Here is a 21069-nt window from a genome sequence, read left to right on the forward strand (position 1 = left end):
CTACGGTAGCAAGCCTAGTATGTAATATAACCTCCTAGCTTGTAGCTCCTTCTAAAAACCAAAGAAACTGTGGTTGTAACTTGTTGTTGAACATTTAGGGTTGTATGAAAAACATCGCATCATTTATTCCTCCTCCTCCTCCTCCGTCTCAACAAACATTTTCAACAACGTAACATGCTATGCTGCGCCGTAGAAAGGTCTTGCGCATCAAAAATAGCAGATCTACAAGCTCACAGCGCGTCCATCCGTGAGTCATTGTGGACTTGCAACTTTGACTTGACTTTTAACAGCTGATGTGAATTTCGGCCAATCAGAGCGGCATGCAGCGTAATCTAGTAAGAGAGTGGCGACACTAGCGTTGACTGCCATTGTAACAATGGAATGCGGAAGTGCTCATTCTATCTCAATGGGATAGTTCCAATGTTTGGAACTATAGCCCATAGCACCCCGCTTTGTGGTGAGATCAAAGCGTGTCGCCACTCTCTTACTATTCCACTCGGCCTGCATTCACTGGCTCTGTTTTGCCGTTAATCCTTCACTCGCGCTGGCCGTTTCAGAACACGATGTTTTAATGCTTGATTGGATGGAAAAAAATATCATATTTTACCGCCGACTAATCGATTATAAACCGATTTTGATGGTATTCGTGTCGACTATCAAAAATCACGTTTGGTTAATGCCCTACCGTGGACAAATGCATATTATACAACAGGTCGTTTCGAGGAAGCAATCTGATTGGTTGAAACAGCCTTCTAGCCGTGGTTCAAACGAGCACCACTCCACACCTAATCAAAACAAATAATTCAGCTGCTCTGTTCTCCCAGAGCGCAAACTCGGTGCAAACTCGGTGGCTAGGCTAGCTTGTTTCTTGGGACATCTGTGGTCGTAGTGACTACATCTGTCATTAAAAAAATAGATTTTCTTAGTTTTAAGGGTAACTGTTGTATAATTGCAATATTACACTTATATTACACTTATATTACACTTGCGTTGCTTTAATGACGTTAAACCACCCCCTCTTGTGTAATTTTGCTTAATTCATTTGGGGGGTTGTTGACATGAAAAAAGAGTCCAGTACAGCCAGTAGCATCAGGACAGTACAGTACGGTCCGGTGCTGATTCTATTCTCAAACAGGGCTTGACATTAAGGCCTCTTAATGTCCTTAACATCCTGTTGTTCGGGACAACTAATAAATCAACAACTGCATTAAAATTGTACTTGTCCAACGGACAAGTGACTCAACAATATAGTCACACAGACTATTGTCTGGCTTTCCTAATAATCACCTTTCCAGTGGCTTGTTTATTTACTTTCAAAGGGAAAAACTACCCAACATCACTTATTTCTTTTAAAAGGCTACTAATTGCGACCATAGGTCGCGTTTACTATGAAAACTTGCATTTCCCGTCAAGTCAGTCAGTCAGTGCGTCGTGTCACGCCACATCATGAAACGGACCGGTTCTGACATTCCAGATGTTGATCTGACCTCATCAAACCCTGTACACTCAAGACACGCTCCATATACTGTATGGCCAGTAGGCCTATAGAATTAATTCCATATGTTGATCTGACCTCCCTATAATTCGATCCACACTGTTCATATTCACAAGATGTCCATCGTTGTAAAGTATGTGCTGATGTATAAAATAGGTTCAAAGTGTTTAAACTGATTTTGATGTGATAAGCAATTTTGCTGCAGGGATCCCCTGGAACCCCCTCAAGGACCCCTGAGGGTCCCCAGACCCCATTTGAGAACCACTGGGTGTCAGTATACCCAGAAACGAGACGAATAACCAATTTATTCTGACCCCTCCCCTTAGATAAGTGGTCAGGCCTTTTTGTCCTGACCACTTATCCATGATTTATATACATTATGGACCATTAGTATGGACGTATTCGTTAATCGTCTAAACTGCTCAGTTCTTGCCACTGTCTCTCTTGTCTTTAATGCTTTGAAAAGTTCAAAGCAATCACTTCAATATAGAAAGCGAAGACGTTGACGTAGAAAGAGGACAAAACTAGAAAAAGTGCCCTTCTGGGCACAGGTCTCCACCAGGAGGATAGGACTGTGTGAGATGTTTGGCAAAATGTTTAGGAGTAATATAAACATGTTTGTTTTTTGCAACAGTTTTCTTCATTTTGTTGAGGAACACAAATCAACCTGTTGGTGGCGCTATAACAGGCCAATGTGAAAAGGGTGGGATATATTCCTCAGCCTAGTAAGAAAATGTGTGAAAGATTTCACGTAAATTTCATGCTGCGTTCATGATTTGAGGCTTTTGTTCAAAACGGGGCAATCTTGCAAACTGTGAAAGCCAATTATAGCCAATTATGATGGAATATGATATATCGGACAGATCCGACTTGAGCACATGACCATAGAGATACTGTGTACCGATTTGTGAGATTTTTGGACAGAATCTGGAGGAGTAATATAAAAAAATGTGTTTTACAAAAGTCGGCCTCCTGGTGGCGCTATAAAAGGCAGATGCGGAAAATGCAGGTCAAAGGTTTGTCCTTGGCCTCTAGGGAGTGTGCATGCAACGTTTCACGCAGATCGGTGCAGTTTTAGGTAACAAATGTGAAAAGCTGCCTCATGGTGGCGCTATAACAGGCCGTTCTGGAATATGTGGGGCAGAGGTTCATCGTTGGCATCCAGGGAGTGTGTGTGCAAAGTTTGGCATCGACCGGGTTAACGGTGCCGGAGATTAGCTGGTAACGGACGGACGGAAGGAAGGACGGACGGACACACACACACGGACGGAGTGCAAAACATACTCTCTCCCCATGCCTTCGGCCTGGTGGAGACAATTACAGAGATGGCCATGAAAATAGTAACAATACGCTTACTTTTATTGTCTCCACCAGGCCGAAGGCATGGGGAGAGAGTATGTTTTGCACTCCGTCCGTGTGTCCGTCCTTCCGTCCTTCCGTCCTTCCGTCCGTCTGTGAACAGCTAATCTCCGGCACCGTTAACCCGGTCGATGCCAAACTTTGCACAAACACTCCCTGGATGCCAACGATGAACCTCTGCCCCACATTTTCCAGAACGGCCTGTTATAGCGCCACCATGAGGCAGCTTTTCACATTTGTTACCTAAAACTGCACCGATCTGCGTGAAACGTTGCATGCACACTCCCCAGAGGCCGAGGACAAACCTTTGACCTGCATTTTCCGCATCTGCCTTTTATAGCGCCACCAGGAGGCCGACTTTTGTAAAACACATTTTTTGATATTACTCCTCCAGATTCTGTTCAAAAATCTCACAAATCGTTACACAGTATCTCTATGGTCATGTGCTCAAGTTGGATCTGTCCCATATTTCATATTCCATCCTAATTGGTTATAATTGGCTTTCACAGTTTGCAAGATTGCCCCGTTTTGAACAAAAGCCTCAAATCATGAACGCAGCATGCAATTTACGTGAAATCTTTCACACATTTTCTTACTAGGCTGAGGAATATATCCCACCCTTTTCACATTGGCCTGTTATAGCGCCACCAACAGGTTGATTTTTGCAAAACACATTTTTGGAACAAAATGCCTCAAATCATCCAATTGCCATCAAAGGCGTATGAAGAAATGGCAAACGGTACACATGATCTCTGTAGTCATGTGATCAAGACGAGTCTGTTGGATTTCTCAGATTGTACACTGATTGGCTAAGATTGCCTTCCAAAGTTTTCAGGAGTGGCCCGTTTTGTACAAAATGCTGCACATGTCCTGCTCATCCAGAATTCTATCCTTAGAGATGCTATGAGTGATCTGGCTCTGCATTTCCTCAACAAAATGAAGAACAAATGAAACAAATAAAAAAAAACATCCTCCTAAACATTTTGCCAAACATCACACACACTCCTATCCTCCTGGTGGAGACCTGTGCCCGGAAGGGCACTTTTTCTAGTTTATGGTATTATGTATGGTAATATTATGTGACTTCTGTGCAAGTGAATGGGAAATGTACTTGTCCGAATGACAAGTGCCTCAAAAAGTTAATGTCAAAAAGGCTGGCTTGGACTACTGCTTAGCAGTAGTTCAAGCCAGCCTTTTTGAGGGGCAAACACTAGCCCATCCAACGCATGGCTTTCGGAATTACGTCATGTGGCAGCCAAGTCTATGGCTTTTTAAATGTTTGTTTAGAGCTCTTTTTTACTGGTAATTTAGAGCACTTAACACATTACCTCCCAGCCCTCCAGGCCAGAGTGTGGCGCTAGTGCCAGAGAAATCCGTGATGTAAGCCTACAAGACGGGTCACTTCCGCTCGCCCCAGAAGTGATAGCCCTCCATATTTGAGCCACATCCTCATTCTAGGCTGTGGGTCGATGCGCGATGGATTCATTTTCTTAACGCGATAAAAGTTTAGAGTTTTATAAGGTCCCAAAGATCGTAGTTTCTACTAGTTTGTCTCATTTTGAGGAGAAAGGGACTATTAAGCGTGTGCGCGGCCACGTGCGCGGCGGATCGGGGTGTAGGTGTTATGTGAGTACTATATATATATATATATATATATATATATCGGGGTACAGTAGCTATTCAAAAAAAGTGGCAGCCAAGTCTATGGACTTTTAATGTTTGTTTTACAGACTTTTTAGAGCGCTTTAAACAAACATTACCAGGCGCCCGGCCCTCACTTCACACAAGTGTGATTTTTTCTTTTTTACCTGAAGAACAGTTATCAAAGTTGAGGTCTCCCAGGAGGACGTCGAAGGCCACCAGATCCTCCAGCACCTTCTCTCCCTCTGCGGAGCGGCAGGTCGACTGGCGGAACTCTGCCCCCCACTGGAGGATGTAGTCCAGCTGCTCACAGCGCACCGCTGCGTCCCCTGGTGGAAGGAAGGAAGGTGTGGGACAGGGTGAGAGACAGAGAGCATCGTCTGTACACGTCCACACATTGTACAACAATAGTTGCACATTGTTAAAAGATAAGCAGTGGCGCAGGGGTAGAGCGGCCGGTAGAGCGGCCGCGAGATTCCCAGTTCGATCCCGGGCTCCCCCAGAGTTGGTGTCGAAGTGTCCTTGAGCAAGACGCTGAACCACTAATTGCTCCCGATGTGCAGGTTGGTGCCTGGTATGGTTTCCTCCTCCATCGGTGTATGAATGTGTGTGTATGGGTGAATGTAATGCACAATCTAGATATGTAAAGCGTTTGGATAAAAGCGCTAGATAAATGCACCATTTACCATTTATAAGCTGTTCCAGTGCAGTCAAGCGGCTTGACTCAAGCCTAACCCTAAGAAATCATTATTTTTGTGTGGGGCACTTAGGCCCCTTTTCTACCTAAAGGCGTACTAGAACTGGTTCCGTTCTTTATTTATTTTGTATGATGGTTTATATCACACCTGCATCTTTAAACCTGAATAGCCATTGGTTCCCACTTCAGGGCAAGAAGTATGTTTTGGTTCCAGTTCTGAACCAATTTTTAGGGATCTGAACCAATACATTTGGTTCAAAATTAGAAAAACAAACAAACGGAACTGGTTCAACCCCCGGGGAAAAGGGGCCGTACAGGTATTGTTTCTACGTGTTTCAGAACAATGGACAAAGGATTGTTAAAGCATGTGTGCGTCCATGCGTCCGTCCATCCGTCCGTCCGTCCGTCCGTCCGCGCTTGCACTGGACACTGCTATCGTGCGCACGGGCCCATTTCATCTTGGTTGTTCGTATATGCAGTTATGCACGTATATACTGTAAGTGTCAGTGGAGATGATGTAGTGTGCTGGGGCTGTACATGACCTGGATGACGTTCCCTCCCTCAGCTCAGCCTTGTTCAGTCAACAACAATCACATTCAAACACGTTATAAATAGCAGCTGGAGTGCAGGCAGGCAGCCCCAACCAACCCTCTCCCACCATGCAGCACAGGCAGCCCCAACTCTCTCCCACCAGCACAGGCAGCCCCAACCAACCCTCTCCCACCATGCAGCACAGGCAGCCCCAACCAACCCTCTCCCACCATGCAGCACAGGCAGCCCCAACCAACCCTCTCCCACCATGCAGCACAGGCAGCCCCAACCAACCCTCTCCCACCATGCAGCACAGGCAGCCCCAACCCTCTCCCACCATGCAGCACAGGCAGCCCCAACCCTCTCCCACCATGCAGCACAGGCAGCCCCAACCCTCTCCCACCATGCAGCACAGGCAGCCCCAACCCTCTCCCACCATGCAGCACAGGCAGCCCCAACCCTCTCCCACCATGCAGCACAGGCAGCCCCAACCAACCCTCTCCCACCATGCAGCACAGGCAGACCCAACCCTCTCCCACCATGCAGCACAGGCAGACCCAACCCTCTCCCACCATGCAGCACAGGCAGCCCCAACCCTCTCCCACCATGCAGCACAGGCAGCCCCAACCCTCTCCCACCATGCAGCACAGGCAGCCCCAACCAACCCACTCCCACCATGCAGCACAGGCAGCCCCAACCAACCCTCTCCTACCAGCACAGGCAGCCCCAACCAACCCTCTCCTACCAGCACAGGCAGCCCCAACCAACCCACTCCTACCAGCACAGGCAGCCCCAACCCACTCCCACCAGCACAGGCAGACCCAACCAACCCTCTCCTACCAGCACAGGCAGCCCCAACCAACCCACTCCTACCAGCACAGGCAGCCCCAACCCACTCCCACCAGCACAGGCAGAACCAACCAACCCTCTCCCACCATGCAGCACAGGCAGCCCCAACCCACTCCCACCAGCACAGGCAGCCCCAACCAACCCTCTCCCACGAGCACAGGCAGCCCCAATCCTGTTAAGATGATTTTAATTTTGTTGTTATTTTTCATGATTATGAATTGAATACCCAGGACCTGAATGGAAACAAGACCGCAAGGACTTTTTTCGGTGATCCCTTTGGAAGTGTGTTTGACTGTACCCTGTACTGATTACATTTCTGTTTGACTGTACCCTGTACTGATTATATTTCTGCCAATTAAGTATTCAATCAATCAATCAATCAATCAATCAATCAATAAATCAATCAATCAATGCCAAATCAAACTGACCATGCTGCTTGGGTAGGCGGGTGGATGAACAGACGTAGAGTTAATCTGACTACACTGTACGTCATGTCCCAGAATGAGCCAATAGACGAAGGGGATCAACGTCACGTGATTCTTTGTTCCACCCCGCGCACAGGTTAAATGAAACATGTGTATGTTCCCTGCCTGATGCAATTCCAATGCACGGATGCATGCATGCACGCACACACGTGCACGCACACACGTGCACGCACACACGTGGACGCACGCACGCCCGCACGCACGCACGCACGCACGCACGCACGCACGCACGCACGCACGCACGCACGCACGCACGCACACACACACACACACACACACACACACACACACACACACACACACACACACACACAGCTATAGAGCACACCTCTGCACCCGAGTACATTCTCGGAAGCAACTCATCACCCAGAAAATAATTAGGTCTCTCTCTCTCTCTCTGTGTGTGTGTGTGTGTGTGTGTGTGTGTGTGTGTTTCCCTCTCTAACTCCTCCCTCCCTCTTCCCCTTAACCCCCCCCCCCCCCCCCCCCCCCCCCCCCCTCCTCCTCATGCCTTTGATGTATCTTCAGAAATAGCCCCAGCGTTGCTATATTTAGCCCATGCAGCCTAAAGGCTCTGAGGAGCGTGGGAGGACCCAGGAATAGGGACGTGTCGTCGGTAGAAAAATGAGAGACCATCGACCAGAGGCTTAAAATAGCCTCTGGTCTGCATGTAATGAACCCCATTACATGCAGCATCCATGTTCTGAGGGGGACGTTAGCCACTAATGGCAGATCTACAAGCTCACGACTAGGGATGGTACGTCGACGATGATCGTTACTATTGTTTAGTGTGATTTAAAAAAACGGTCATATTAATCGTATGGCAGAGATTAAACATTTACGATAAATTTACGATAAATTGTCCTCCGTCATAGTCCTCCGTCGCAGTCCCGCCCCCTTTCATGACGACGACAGGCCCGGAAGAGAATTCCCCGTTCATTTTTCCCATATACGTACATTTCAAAAAGTATTTATTTAAATACATTTAAGCCTGGGAAAAATGAATGGGGAATTCTCGGGACTGCAACGCTCTATACACTATTAGGATTAATTAGCTTTTGTTGAGCTGCAAATTCAGCACCACTTAAATCCCTCTATAGTTGATAAAACAGACCTGTAAAGAGTGCATTTGGTACGCTCTTATTTCACGATACACAAATTGATTCGCCCCAGAAAAGGGATGCTGGGACTTCAAGTGGTTAAACAAAAGTGTAATTTTAAGTTTTAAGCATATTTTGATTATGTCGACAATATCGTAAATCACAATTATTTTTGCCATGTAATGACATGTAATTTTCATATCGTCCCATCCCTACTTACAGTGCACCACGGCGCGTATATCGGCTTTTAGTTCGGCTATTTTTGGCAAAGAGATTTGGTGTAAAGAATATAAAAAAGTGGTCCAAGTATTATAATCGTAAGTCAAGTCTGTCTCAACGAGCCTAGAGAGGTTTTAAGTGGTTAAACAGCTTGAGGCGGTCACCATGGGAACGCCAGGAGTTATAGTAGGCTTTGATGCGGCCATTTATCTAACCGTCTAGCACTTCTTGGAGGAAGCCAGTGAAAGGGAGGCTGATGGAGGATCGTAAAGAAAGCTGTGTGTGTGTGTGTGTGTGTGTGTGTGTGTGTGTGTGTGTGTGTGTGTGTGTGTGTGTGTGTGTGTGTGTGTGTGTGTGTGTGTGTGTGTGTGTGTGTGTGTGTGTGTGTGTGTGTGTGTGTGTGTGCTTGCATGTTACTGGGTTCATACATGCTCATGCTTATGTGTCAAGCTACTGGTAGTGCTGACGTGTGTGTGTGTGTGAGAGAGAGAGAGAGAGAGAGAGAGAGAGAGAGAGAGAGAGAGAGAGAGAAAGAGAGAGAGAGAGAGAGAGAGAGAGAGAGAGAGAGAGAGGGCAGACAGGTAGACACAGGGCAGTGCAGTCTTTACCTTCAATGGCGTGGAGGTGGGTAGTTGTGATGTAACCCACTACCCTTTGGTCCTGATGGGAGGTGCCCACATGCACCTGCAACGAGCACAGAGAAAGCATGTTATTACTTTCCGCTGCATTTAGACCATGATTCACAGTAAGCTACATCGCCATAATGCACCATAATTACACCAAACCCCATCATGGATGTAGTGTATGTATTCTATGCATCCGTGATATTTCCCCATCTCATCCAGGACAAACTGCTTAAATGCACACTCCACTCGAAAACATCATGAACATAATACAAATAAATCATTAATAATAATAATAATAATAAAAAACCCAATAAACCCAATATTATTGTTTCCAAAGACATTAACCTTATGCAGCCTGTTAAAAAAATAATAGCAGTTAAAATTAGCCTACACTCATTTAATGATGGTCCACGCAAGCCACATTAGCAAAAATAGAGTTATCAAACAGGTATTAGTTGTTCCTCATAACTGTAATAAGAGTATCTAAGTTATTGTGAAGAGAATATGATTTTTCACATTATACTGTCTTTTGAGTGGAAAACTGGATTACCATGTTTTGTTCTTGCTTACTGTAAATCTCTGGATTAAGAGCATCTGCTAAATGCCTAAATTGTAAGTTGATATCTGTGATTTTGTGAATGCTGCTCCTTTGTCCTGTAAAATTAAATATTGCAACACCAATACAGTGGTTTTCAACCAGTGGTCCTTGAGGTAGTTTCCAGGTGGTCCTAAATGATGTAGAGTTGATAACCAAATGGACCCTTGTATATCTTTAACTATTGAGAGTATACAATGTTACGCTCTCAGAAGCTAAATTATTGTTTAACATCTGCATTACTTAATTTACAAGAAGTCTACACAATTAGAGAATGTAGAAGAATTGTTATTTTGATCAACACCTGTTGTTTCTCCTATGGTACATCAATACAGCATAGAATTGTGGGAAATATTAACGACACAAGATCAAGTGTCGGGATTTGGAGATTTACGCACATAGCGTGACATGCTGACAGACAATGCAAGAAACATGTTCCACTTCAACTCACAATTTAGGTGGCTTTTCAAATGCTGTACTTATTCCTTCTTTAAAAAATATGATAGGCCTATGTATTTGGCACGTACCTCATAAGTGTTTCTGCGTTTTATGTGTGGACACAGATATCTTTGTCATGTGGGCAGGGATTCTTTTTTAAACGGAGGATGAAAATATCCGTTTTGAAAAAGATCCATATACGTGTTAGCCCAGGCCTGATACTAACTCGACACACCTGTGGCTTGCCTACTGAATAAGCCCAGATGGTATCCATGCACAAACATTTGCCTTTGCCTGGAGAAGCTGTACCGTGGGAACCCCACGGATATGTTCCAAAGTTGTGATGCATTATTATGTTTGCTCCTTTCTGTTTATTAAAATGCCCCCTGGGTATTTTGTTTTTTTGTCTGTTTTGTTTTGTTGCTCCCTGTCCCCTTTCCCCAAAAGGACCACAATCGAAACAAACTTGCCGGCTTTCTTGTGTCTGTATCCAATTTGAATTAATTTGAAATAAAGTGTTCAATCAATCAATCAAAACTCTTTGAGTATTTGAGTCGCCACCATCATCGCATGCATGCTTTTTCTTTCAAAGCCCATACAGACTGGAATACTTTACCAGTTAACATTAGATCCATTTCAACATTCCCAGTCTTCTTACTTTGAAGTTGTATGTTCTTGTCGGTAAATTTGCCATCATACTACCATGGTTATTTCATGATTATTGTTTTTATTTTTTGCACTCACTGAATTGAATGTAGTATTTTCAAAACGGCCATGCCCACTTGCCCAATTGTGCTGACATCATCACATTTGTGATGACGGCAATGGCCGTTTTTAGCCCAATGAGTGATTTTTTGAATATTTTTTCAGCATCATGAAAAGCCCCTAGTTTGACATGTCACATGCTACATAAAGCATGATGAAATTTTGAATATTTTGCCTTCTATAGGTTGTTAATGGTATGGTCACATACCATTACAATTATGAAAATTGCTCAACATATGCAAGTTAGCATCCGGCAGTTTCCACATGCTGGGGACCCATACTAAACATTTATAACATAATACGTTGGTGTACTCAACATGTCCGGGTTCACATTCTGGCTAGACTATAATGTTTTCAAGGTTTGCAATGTTTAGTGTATGTGTTTTGTTTTGTCCATGTACAGTTGGCGGCCATCGATATTGTCCTTTTCTTTTTGCTGAGGTTTGCGTGATCTGCGCAAAAGGACAGTTAACCCATTTTGGGCGGGAACCCCTTTTGGTGTTTTAAACATTGTTATAATTTAGCTATTGAAAAATAGCAGATCTACAAGCTCAGACCTACAAGCTACGAGCTTGTAGGTCTGCTATTTTTGAAAAATCGTGAAAATATTTATTTCAGAAAACTGGAGGATTTAGAAGGATTTTTTAAAATCTTGAGGTCAGGCCTAAATGGGTCAAATGATAAGGGACAATATCGGTGGCACCCAACTGTATGCTGCTATGTCATTTCAGTGTTTCCCCTAGCCAGAAGCTGGGGGGGCTTTCACACTCGCACATGCGCCGGACCTGTGCACGCGCGGTTATTTGCCTTTTTCTGGCCTATTCGTGGCAGCCTACTAAAAATCGTACAGTGGTGACTGCTCATGATTGTGTGGTGGCCCGCCACACAATAATGTAGCCGCAATTCGCAACTCTAGATTTTTTTTAAATGGGAATAATCTAGAGTTGCAATACCATCCAGTAGCAGCCCATTCATCCAATTTGCTTTTGCGATTTGCTTGTATTAAACACAGTTTAACTCACCAACATCGCAGCCGTAGGCCAAGCTTGTATTATCCTCTTTCAAACTGCAAAGCTTTTGTTTCATAAATTCACCGTAGACAATAGACATGTTAGGAGCTACGTACTTTCTGTCCGAAATATTCCAAGCATAATTCCGAGCAGCTGTGTGCGACCAGCCATCAAACAAGTCGTGTGGGAGAGCGCTTGTTTCATAGAACTGCACATGCAGGTAAACACCCAAAGAAGAGGCCGATGTAGTGCGATGCCTCGTCACACACAGTGTTCTATTAAACAAGCGCTCTCCCACACATCTTGTTTTACGGCTGGTTGAAATTTTTGAAAACATGGCAGCTCAGAATATTGCTGTGAAATATTTTGCACTGAAAGTATAGCTCCTAACATCTACGGTGGATTTTTATGAAACAAAAGCTTTGCAGATTGAAAGAGGATAATTCAAGCTTGGCCTACAGCTGCAATGTTGGTGAGTTTAACGTTGTTTAATACAAGCAGAACACAGACATGCAAAAATGGATGAATGGACAATCAGTGGATGGTATTGCAACTCTAGATTCATCCAATTAAAAAAAGTTCTAGAGTTGCAACTTGCGGCTAAACAATAATGCATATAGGGGAAACACTGAATTTGTTTTGTATACTGTTATATTTCCCCTAAAAAAGAAACTTGAATCAATAAATACTGTGAAACTTCAATCCTGTCTGGTCCTCGAGCTCTAAGTAACAGGCATGCTGGTGTAGCCAGCAGAGAGCAGACTTCCTCTGTTAGCCAAAGATATTTTACAAATAATGTTGCTACAATAGCTGAATCATTAGCATGTTATTTGCTTTTCTCAAGGATAAGAGGTTACCTAGCTGAGTTGATGTTAACAGGATATTGCTTTTTACATGTGTTATTATGATTAAAAAGGTAAACACAGTCAACCTTCTTTGGGCAATTTAAGATAATTGGACCCCAATGTTCCTGGAAAAGCTTGGACTTTATTGCTTCATGGACTGCTGATGAGGGATGCTGCCTAAGAGATGAGATTCAATGTCTCTGTGTAGCAAACCTTGTCAACATGGGACAATTAGATTAGCTCATGAAAAAGTAATGAACGTCAAAACATTCCTCTCGGGTTGCGTCTAGTGCACACCGTCTTTAAACGGCAGCAGAATGCAATTCATAAACACATTTTGACCTGAGATCAGATTCTAAAAATGTCTTCTACATCCTGACAGTTTTCTGAAAAAGCTATGTTTCTATGTCAGTCGTTCTTCGATTTTTTTAAAATAGCAGACCTACAAGCTCGTAGCGCGCCACTCGGTGGCGCGCTATGAGCTTGTAGATCTGCTATTTTTCAATAGCTAAAGCATAACATAATGCTAACACCAAAAGGGGTTCTCGCCCAAAACGGGTTAAGAAGTAATTAAAATGTACTACTTGGAGTACTAACAGAAACACTATAGTGTATTATTGTCAGTGTCCTACATGGACCTCTTACAGTATGTATAAAAACATTTATGGAACAATAATTGCTTGATATCCCCACTGACAACTGTGCAATCTTGACATTTTACAATAGTGTTGGGAGCCCTTGGTTCCAGGTGCTTTGAAGCCTTTGATTAACCAAACAGCAAAACTGGATGTCTGTGTGTTTGTGCAGGACACATCAGCTCCCTGTATTTATCCATCTTTGCCATTGCACGTATCTTTTCTGCCTTCCACAAAACATCCATGGTTTGAGATGGAATTATTGTGTGTCTATTCTAGTCCGTCAGAGGCTACGTCAACAATACTATGGGCAGAGAGTGTAAAAATAGTGCCTGCCTGAGGTGATCAAATATTGGAGCATTGCGGTAGTTCAGGCAGACACAGAAGGCACACCGGTCCCACGATCAATCAGCCACAAATCATAATGGCCATGATCGTGTATCCAGTGGTTGGATATCATATCAGAGTGTGGCCATGCTTGCATCAGATACTTCTAATCTAGAACATAACAATGAAATATCATCGCAATACATGGTTTTATCTAGAGCAAAGTGTCCTCTAAAGTCTAAACTAAACTCCTACATAGACCTTTCTATATAGTAGGCCTATCCATATGCAATCTATACTGAGTATGTGTGAGCAGAGTAACGAAGGCATCATGCATCAACATAATCACTTCAGATGTCCTTCAGACATAATGGAGTATTACCATTGTGGTACAGATAAATGGATAGAATGAAATGAGAAAGATATTAAGAGAGCAGAGATTAGATAGATACAACAGACAGACAGACAGACAGACAGACAGACAGACAGACAGACAGACAGACAGACAGACAGACAGACAGACAGACAGACAGACAGACAGACAGATATAGATATCATAATGCTGATTATGGCTCAGCATTTAACGTTTCAGACAGAAGTCCCGAGCTGTGGGTGCAGACTCCAGGAACAGTCTATAGAAACAGTCCACACTCATAAGAATTATAATTTTCTTTGATTTCTTTAATTGACCGGCGCAGCAGCAGTCGTGACAAGCGGACACGTATTGGCTACTCAGGCCTTCATCAGTGTAGACATGCTTACAAATATATAAAAGAAAGATCGTCTGAGCACAATCGAGCCATGCCTGGACTGGCTTAATATCCTAGATTTGAAGTTAAATGTGGAAAAATAATAGTGGAGGTACTTATGTGGCCAACTGGCAGTGTTCACAATCTCTCTCTCTGTCACGTTATCTGTCTGTTGTATACTTTTATTATGTAGTCATGTCCTAGTGTTTCCTGTTTTCCCTAGTTACTGTTCCTGTGTTGTCTCACCTCCCTGTGATTACTAGTTTACTTTTCTCCACCTGTGTCCTGTTAGTCTCCCAGCCTATCCCAGTGTTGATTGTTAGTTCTGTTCACCTGTGTATTGTTGTCTCCACCAGGCCGAAGGCATGGGGAGAGAGTATGTTTTGCACTCCGTCCGTCCGTCCGTGTGTCCGTCCGTCCGTGTGTCCGTCCGTCCGTCCGTCTGTGAACAGCTAATCTCCGGCACCGTTAACCCGGTCGATGCCACATTTTGCACACACACTCCCTGGATGCCAACGATGAACCTCTGCCCCCTACACCTACAGATTTTGTCCAAACATCATGCAAATTGGTACACAGTCTCTCTAGAGCCATTCAACGAAGCGCGTCTTTCAGATTTCTCAGACTCCATCCTGATTGGCTAAGATTGGCTTCCAAAGTTCGCAGGAGTGCTCAGTTTCAAACAAAATGCTGCAAATCATGAACACATCGTGTGATTTCCGTGAAATTGCGCACGCACATTCCCACTAGGCCGAGGAAGAAATGCCACGTGAACATTTTCAACTCAGCCTCATGGTGGCGCTATAACTGGCCGAAAAGTGTTTTTACCTCCAACTGCACGGATTTGTGGATAACTTTGTATGCCAACTCCCTAGAGGCCAAGGAAAAACCTTTGCCTGGAATTTTTCACATCTGCTCTTTATAGCGCCACCAGGAGGCCGACATATGTAAAGCACATTTTCTAATATTACTCCTTCAGATGTTATCCAAATTTCACGCAAATCAGTACACATGCTCTCCATAGTCATGTGAGCAAGACGGGTTTGTTTGATTTCTCATAATCCACCTTCATTGCCTACGATTGGCTTCTAAACTTTTCAGGAGTAGCCCGCTTTGTACCCCTTTTGTACAAATCGCCACAACTACTCAACGCAGCGTCTGATTGCGGTGAAACTGTGCATGCATATTCCCACTAGGCTGAGGAAGAAATGCCACTTGACAGTTTTCAAATCAGCCTCATGGTGGTGCTACAACAGGCCAAGCCGTGTCTCTCACACACACACACACACACACACACACACACACACACACACACACACACACACACACACACACACACACACACGCAAAACATGTTTATATTACTCCTAAACATTTTGCCAAACATCCCACACTCCTATCCTCCTGGTGGAGACCTATGCCCAGAAGGGCACTTTTTCTAGTTATCCCTGTGTCTACTTTAACCCTCAGTTCCTTGTGTTCCCTGCTAGTGTATAGTTTATGTTATGGTGTGTCCAGCCCATTTATGTCCTGTGTTGGTAAATACATCTTCATTTAAACTTCATCTGCCTGCCTTCCTGTGTGGTTCTACACTTCGGTCCAACACCTGTCTCATACCGTGAGTGACTCTCTCTCTCTCTCTCTCTCTCTCTCTCTCTCTCTCTCTCTCTCTCTATCTCTCTCTCTCTCTCTGCAGCCATGCCGTAAAAATGAGGCATGCAGGTACTTCCTTGGTGTGCACATGACATTTATGCACACACACACGCACGCACGCACGCACGCATGAATCCCAGACAAACACAAACAAAAATCACACCACAGACAGATCCTCTTCTAGAAGGCTCGCCTCCTGGCTGAGCCATAGCATTAAAAGAAACTGAGACAAATTGCTGCTCAGGTTGGATGAGGAGATGGCAGATCTATAGGGTCGCTTCTTGCCCTCAGGCGTCTTACTGGTAATAATAAAAATCACACCCGTGTGAACTGAGTGGTGTAAGGTCTTATATAGCCTGATCAGCTGTGGTCTGACGTAATGTCTGACATGCTAATTTCTTGGTACGAACAGACAGACAGACAGACAGACAGACAGACAGACAGACACGTAAACTAACAAAGCCAGTCGTAGGAGTGGTTTACACCACTCAAAAATATAGTCTATGCATTGTTTTTTAGGAACAAATCCTAGTACTTTTACTTTGAATTTAAATTATGCTTAATTTAAACTCAACTCAAGTTGACAATAAATCAAAATACTTTTGTTGTACAAAGTTATAACAAGTGAGCCTGTGCTTATCTTTAGGGTAAAGTTGCCACTTCACAATATTACTGCACTGCACTGCACTGTTTTGGATTGGTATCTATTAGCTCTTAATGAAAAATGCTGAAAGCCACACTAAAGCATTAGCCCAATTAGCTGGACTTAAATACCTAACACACGCACGCACGCAGGTCATATTTTACACCCAAAGGCTACAAGTTTTTCCTCTGAGATTTGCAGCATTCATTTAATAATTTTGCTGTAAATGGAATGACTATATGCTACAGTACAGTATGTAACCAACAGAACAGAAATTAACAGAACAGTAGAGCCCCAGAGAGGGGTGGAAAAAACAATATTGTGGCTACGTTTTAATATATTCAATAGAGCGGCCCGGAAGTGAATTCCCCATTCATTTTTCCCATAGATGTTCCAAAAAGTATTTATTTAAAGACCTTTAAGCCTCGGTCAAAGCCAACTCTTGTTGTGACAAATCATGACAATAAACACAATTGGGCCTCATGCGCCAACCGTTCTTAAAAAGTTCTTAAGAGGAAATTTGTTCTTAGACCCACTTAGGAAGTTTTTAAGAAGGTTTTGGGATCCCTCAATCTTTTCTTAGCTGTGATTTGTTCGTAGGTAAGAACAGAATCTACGCACACTGTGGAGCACTCTTAGGGTAGCCTGGCTAATAAGCCAGACTAATATCACACAACACTGTCGCGGTATATTAGTCTGGGCTGGCTCCACTTGGATTTCATTTCCCGGGGGGCGGGTTCAAACATTTTCTCTTTGACGCAATTGGTCAGAGCTACTGTCAGTCAAAGGTCTCAAGCATTGAACGTCACTGTACCAAAGCCCGCCCATATTGCATACCGTGTCCCGATTGGTCCGACCTGTTCTCGGTTGTAGGAAAGAGGCGTGCTACTGAGCCTCGCCAGACCGTAATCCGCTGGTAGGCAATTTTTTTTTGCCAACGGCTGATTCGGTCTGGTTTATTAACCAGGCTACTCTTAGGGTGCCTTTTTCGTTCTTAAGTGCAATCTGAAAACATAAAGGAAAAACAGCGCCATCTGCATGATGCTCAAAGTTTGGTCTGAGGACCTCAAGGGGTCCTTGAGGAAGTTCCAGGCAGTCCACAGCAAAATATGGAACATTTACCACTTTAATCCCATTTTATACTTAGCCAATCTACAAACTCACAAACGCCCCATTACTGCCCATTTTGAGCTTGTAGATCGGCTATTTTCGAAACATTTTGATAAATCTTCAAAACATTTCCCTAGCAGAAAATATTTTCATATGGGGGTCTGCAGAATGCATGTCAATTTGGGGGTCCTTGACATGAAAATGTTTGAGAACCACTGGTTTAGAGTTCACAACCCAACCCAACGCACCATACCCACCACATAACCCCCACCCCATGCACCCACCATCATCCCCCCAAGTTGACTATTGTGAGATAAATAATGAAATACATTCATGATTATTGAAAATATTGAAATATTGAAATTTTCTGTTCACTTCAGTACCTCCACAGTATTATTGGAGTCCACCAAATATGGTGTTCCACCATATTTAGACTTTAGTTTAGGTATTCTTGACTTCACTCAACTTTATTTCTATGTGTGAGGTCCTGTGATTTCTGTGTGCTGCAATCACACACAGGTGTGACTGCAGGCAAGGCCATGGAGTCATGCAAAACCACACCCACCTGGGTGAACACAGGTAGGAAAGTGAATTCCCAATGCCTTATATGGGATTGGTGGGGCGGTTCCCTATGGTAATTAGGATGTTAATTAGGATATGTGGGGTGTCTACCTATGATCATTTGAATGAACTGGCACACCCCTTCAAGTTACGAGGATTTGGATTCATCATCATAAGAACATGCTTACGAACAATTCTGCCTACTTAAGAACGTTTCATGAATCTGACTGGACTTCTCTTAGGAATTCACTTAGGAAGAAATGTAAGAGGAAAAGTTAGGAACTTATTGGCGCATGAGGCCCATTGATTTGGGCCGATCAAAGAATTAGAAGAAAAAAGGGCAGGGTACAACACTTTTTTGTTGTTTTTCTATTTGTTCGGCCCAAATCATTGTGTTTATTGTCATGATTTGTCACATCAAGAGTAGGCTTTGACCGAGGCTTAAAGGTCTTTAAATAAATACTTTCTGAAACGTCTATGGGAAAAATGAATGGGGAATTCTCTTCCGGGCTGCTCGGGCCGGGGGCGGGACTGCGACACTCTATCTACTCAAAATAGAACTGCTCATTTTGTATGTCCGTGACAAAAATGGAAATGACCACAAGCCAACATGGCGATGACCCCTGGACCAGACTCAATGGCTGATTGGTTACCGTTGACTTTCTACTTGTCCGTTTTTCAAAGTGTTTCCCTTCAACTTCCTCCAGAATTTCATCGCTCTCTTCTCTCTCTCCTCTCTCTCGTATCCCTCCCTTGATTCGTTCATGCCTTTCTCTGCATATCTCATGACCTCATTCCTTCTCTCAGTGTCTCTTCTCCCTCTCTCTCCCGCCTGTTTGTTTTCTCCTTCTCCTCATCTCTGCATGCAGTCCCGTATTAATATTTCAGAGACTTATCTATGCTTCAATAGTTTCAGTGTGTGTCTCGCATGCTTTGTTGCTTTGTGCAAACACATTAAAATGGTCAGCTATAAAGAAGACCTGACTCTATCAGAGATTTTCAGTCTACACAAAGGGTATTTTACACCACACCTCTGGACAACGGCAAACAAATAAGGGCATTAACCTAGATAGAGATTGAGTGATATGGCTCTGCTCCAGCTTCAGCTTGTCCACTTTGTTTTGGTATTTTCAGCACCGCGGATAGTGACACACACGCACGCACGCACGTGCATGCGTACATGCGTACAGTGTGGTAAGGAGAAAGTGTGGTAAGGAGAAAGTGCTAGAGAGACAAAGAAAGACAGACAGACAGACAGACAGACAAACAGACAGACAGACAGACAGACAGACAGACAGACAGACAGACAGACAGACAGACAGACAGACAGACAGACAGAATAGCCTACTGTATATGGACAAGCACACAACAACACATCCCATACGCGGTGTGAGCCTGTATAGCTCCACATGGCTCTGTTCCCCAGCCTCAGCTTGTGAGCTTGACAGCTTGTAGATTGGTTATTTTTGCCACACATCCAGGCCTGTCACAATCATTACATAATCACTAGAGATGTCCCGATCCGATCACGTGATCGGAAATCGGCTCCGATCACATGCTTTTCAAAAGATCGGAATCGGGGAGAAAAGATCGGATTATTCATTGTCAAAGAAAGATCTATAAGCAATGATATCTTGTAAAAACTCTTGTGTTTATGCTAGTTGTTTTTCCTTCTGGTCCCAGTCAGAGATCATCAAACAAAGACTAGTCACACTCAGAGGCGTGAAAGATACCTATGATGAAAACAAAGGAAATGCAACCCCCGCTATGCACGATGGGATAGGTGTCTGTTAGTAGTCTCTCTGAATGAAAGTGATACTCTATAAGAGTTTTAGACTTGACTTCAATTCTATAAGCTGTAGTAAAACTACTCACTCTAACCAATACATCATTATCATCCGGAATTATTATTTTGCTATGATTCCATGCTAACAAACACAATGACAGTCATTCTAATAAAAGTATAGACACATTTTGCCTTTGAATAATTGAAAGGTAACACAACAGACTAGACTAGAGTGACATACATTAGGATATTATACTATTGTGATATGGCATATTTGTTATATAAAAATCTAAAGATCGGATCGGGAAAGATCCGTATCGGTATGACTCAAAATCAAATGATCGGAATCGGATCGAGAGCCAAAGAACATGATCGGGACATCCCTAATCACCTAAATGCAATTATTTAAGATAATGTGTCAGTGATTTCTTTGTATTTTGAAGTTATTTGTCATATCTGTCCCGTGCAATTTGTGATTGCGAAGACTAAAAGGCAAACAGAAATACAAATTGTAATGTTGCAACGTACTGTACAGTGCAAAAAACACAATTAAATCAATAATCGCAATTATTTTTGTGTGACAATATTAATCGTCAACTTAAATTTGTAATCGTGACAGCCCTACACACCACCATTGTACGACAATGTATTAATCAGCCTTTAGTATCGCTAGGAAGGAAAGACTGTAATGTTTTATTCCACACATTGAGTCAATGATGGAAAATCATTGACGAAGACACAGGCTAAAGTCACTTTGTCCTTTTGTAGGGAAGCAGTGTGTGTCAATAATATTGAGTTGACCTCAAATTCGAATAGAGGTCCTCTTGGTCATTTAAAAGTAAAGGCAGCTTTTAGGGACGATCTCACATTGATTCCATTCTGTCCTGACTAGAATCAAATGTGCCCTATCCGTTTTATAGCTTAATCTGTGATCAAGCATTTATCACACG

The 21069-nt window shown here is 43.5% G+C and overlaps 1 protein-coding gene across 3 annotated transcripts in view; it reads right to left on the reverse strand.

Moving 5' to 3' along the window:
• smpd3 (sphingomyelin phosphodiesterase 3) overlaps positions 1–21069 on the reverse strand; it is an 85631-nt gene that overhangs the window by 12913 nt on the left and 51649 nt on the right. For all 3 annotated transcript variants that reach the window (XM_079501070.1, XM_079501069.1, XM_079501068.1), the window contains exons 5-6: positions 8985–9060; positions 4663–4824 (exon numbers count right to left, since the gene is read on the reverse strand). In XM_079501070.1, the coding sequence (XP_079357196.1) occupies positions 4663–4824; positions 8985–9060 (238 nt within the window). The remainder of the gene's footprint in view (positions 1–4662; positions 4825–8984; positions 9061–21069) is intronic.

This window comes from Electrona antarctica, assembly GCF_951216825.1.
Source record: "Electrona antarctica genome assembly, chromosome: 5".
Taxonomy (NCBI): domain Eukaryota; kingdom Metazoa; phylum Chordata; class Actinopteri; order Myctophiformes; family Myctophidae; genus Electrona; species Electrona antarctica.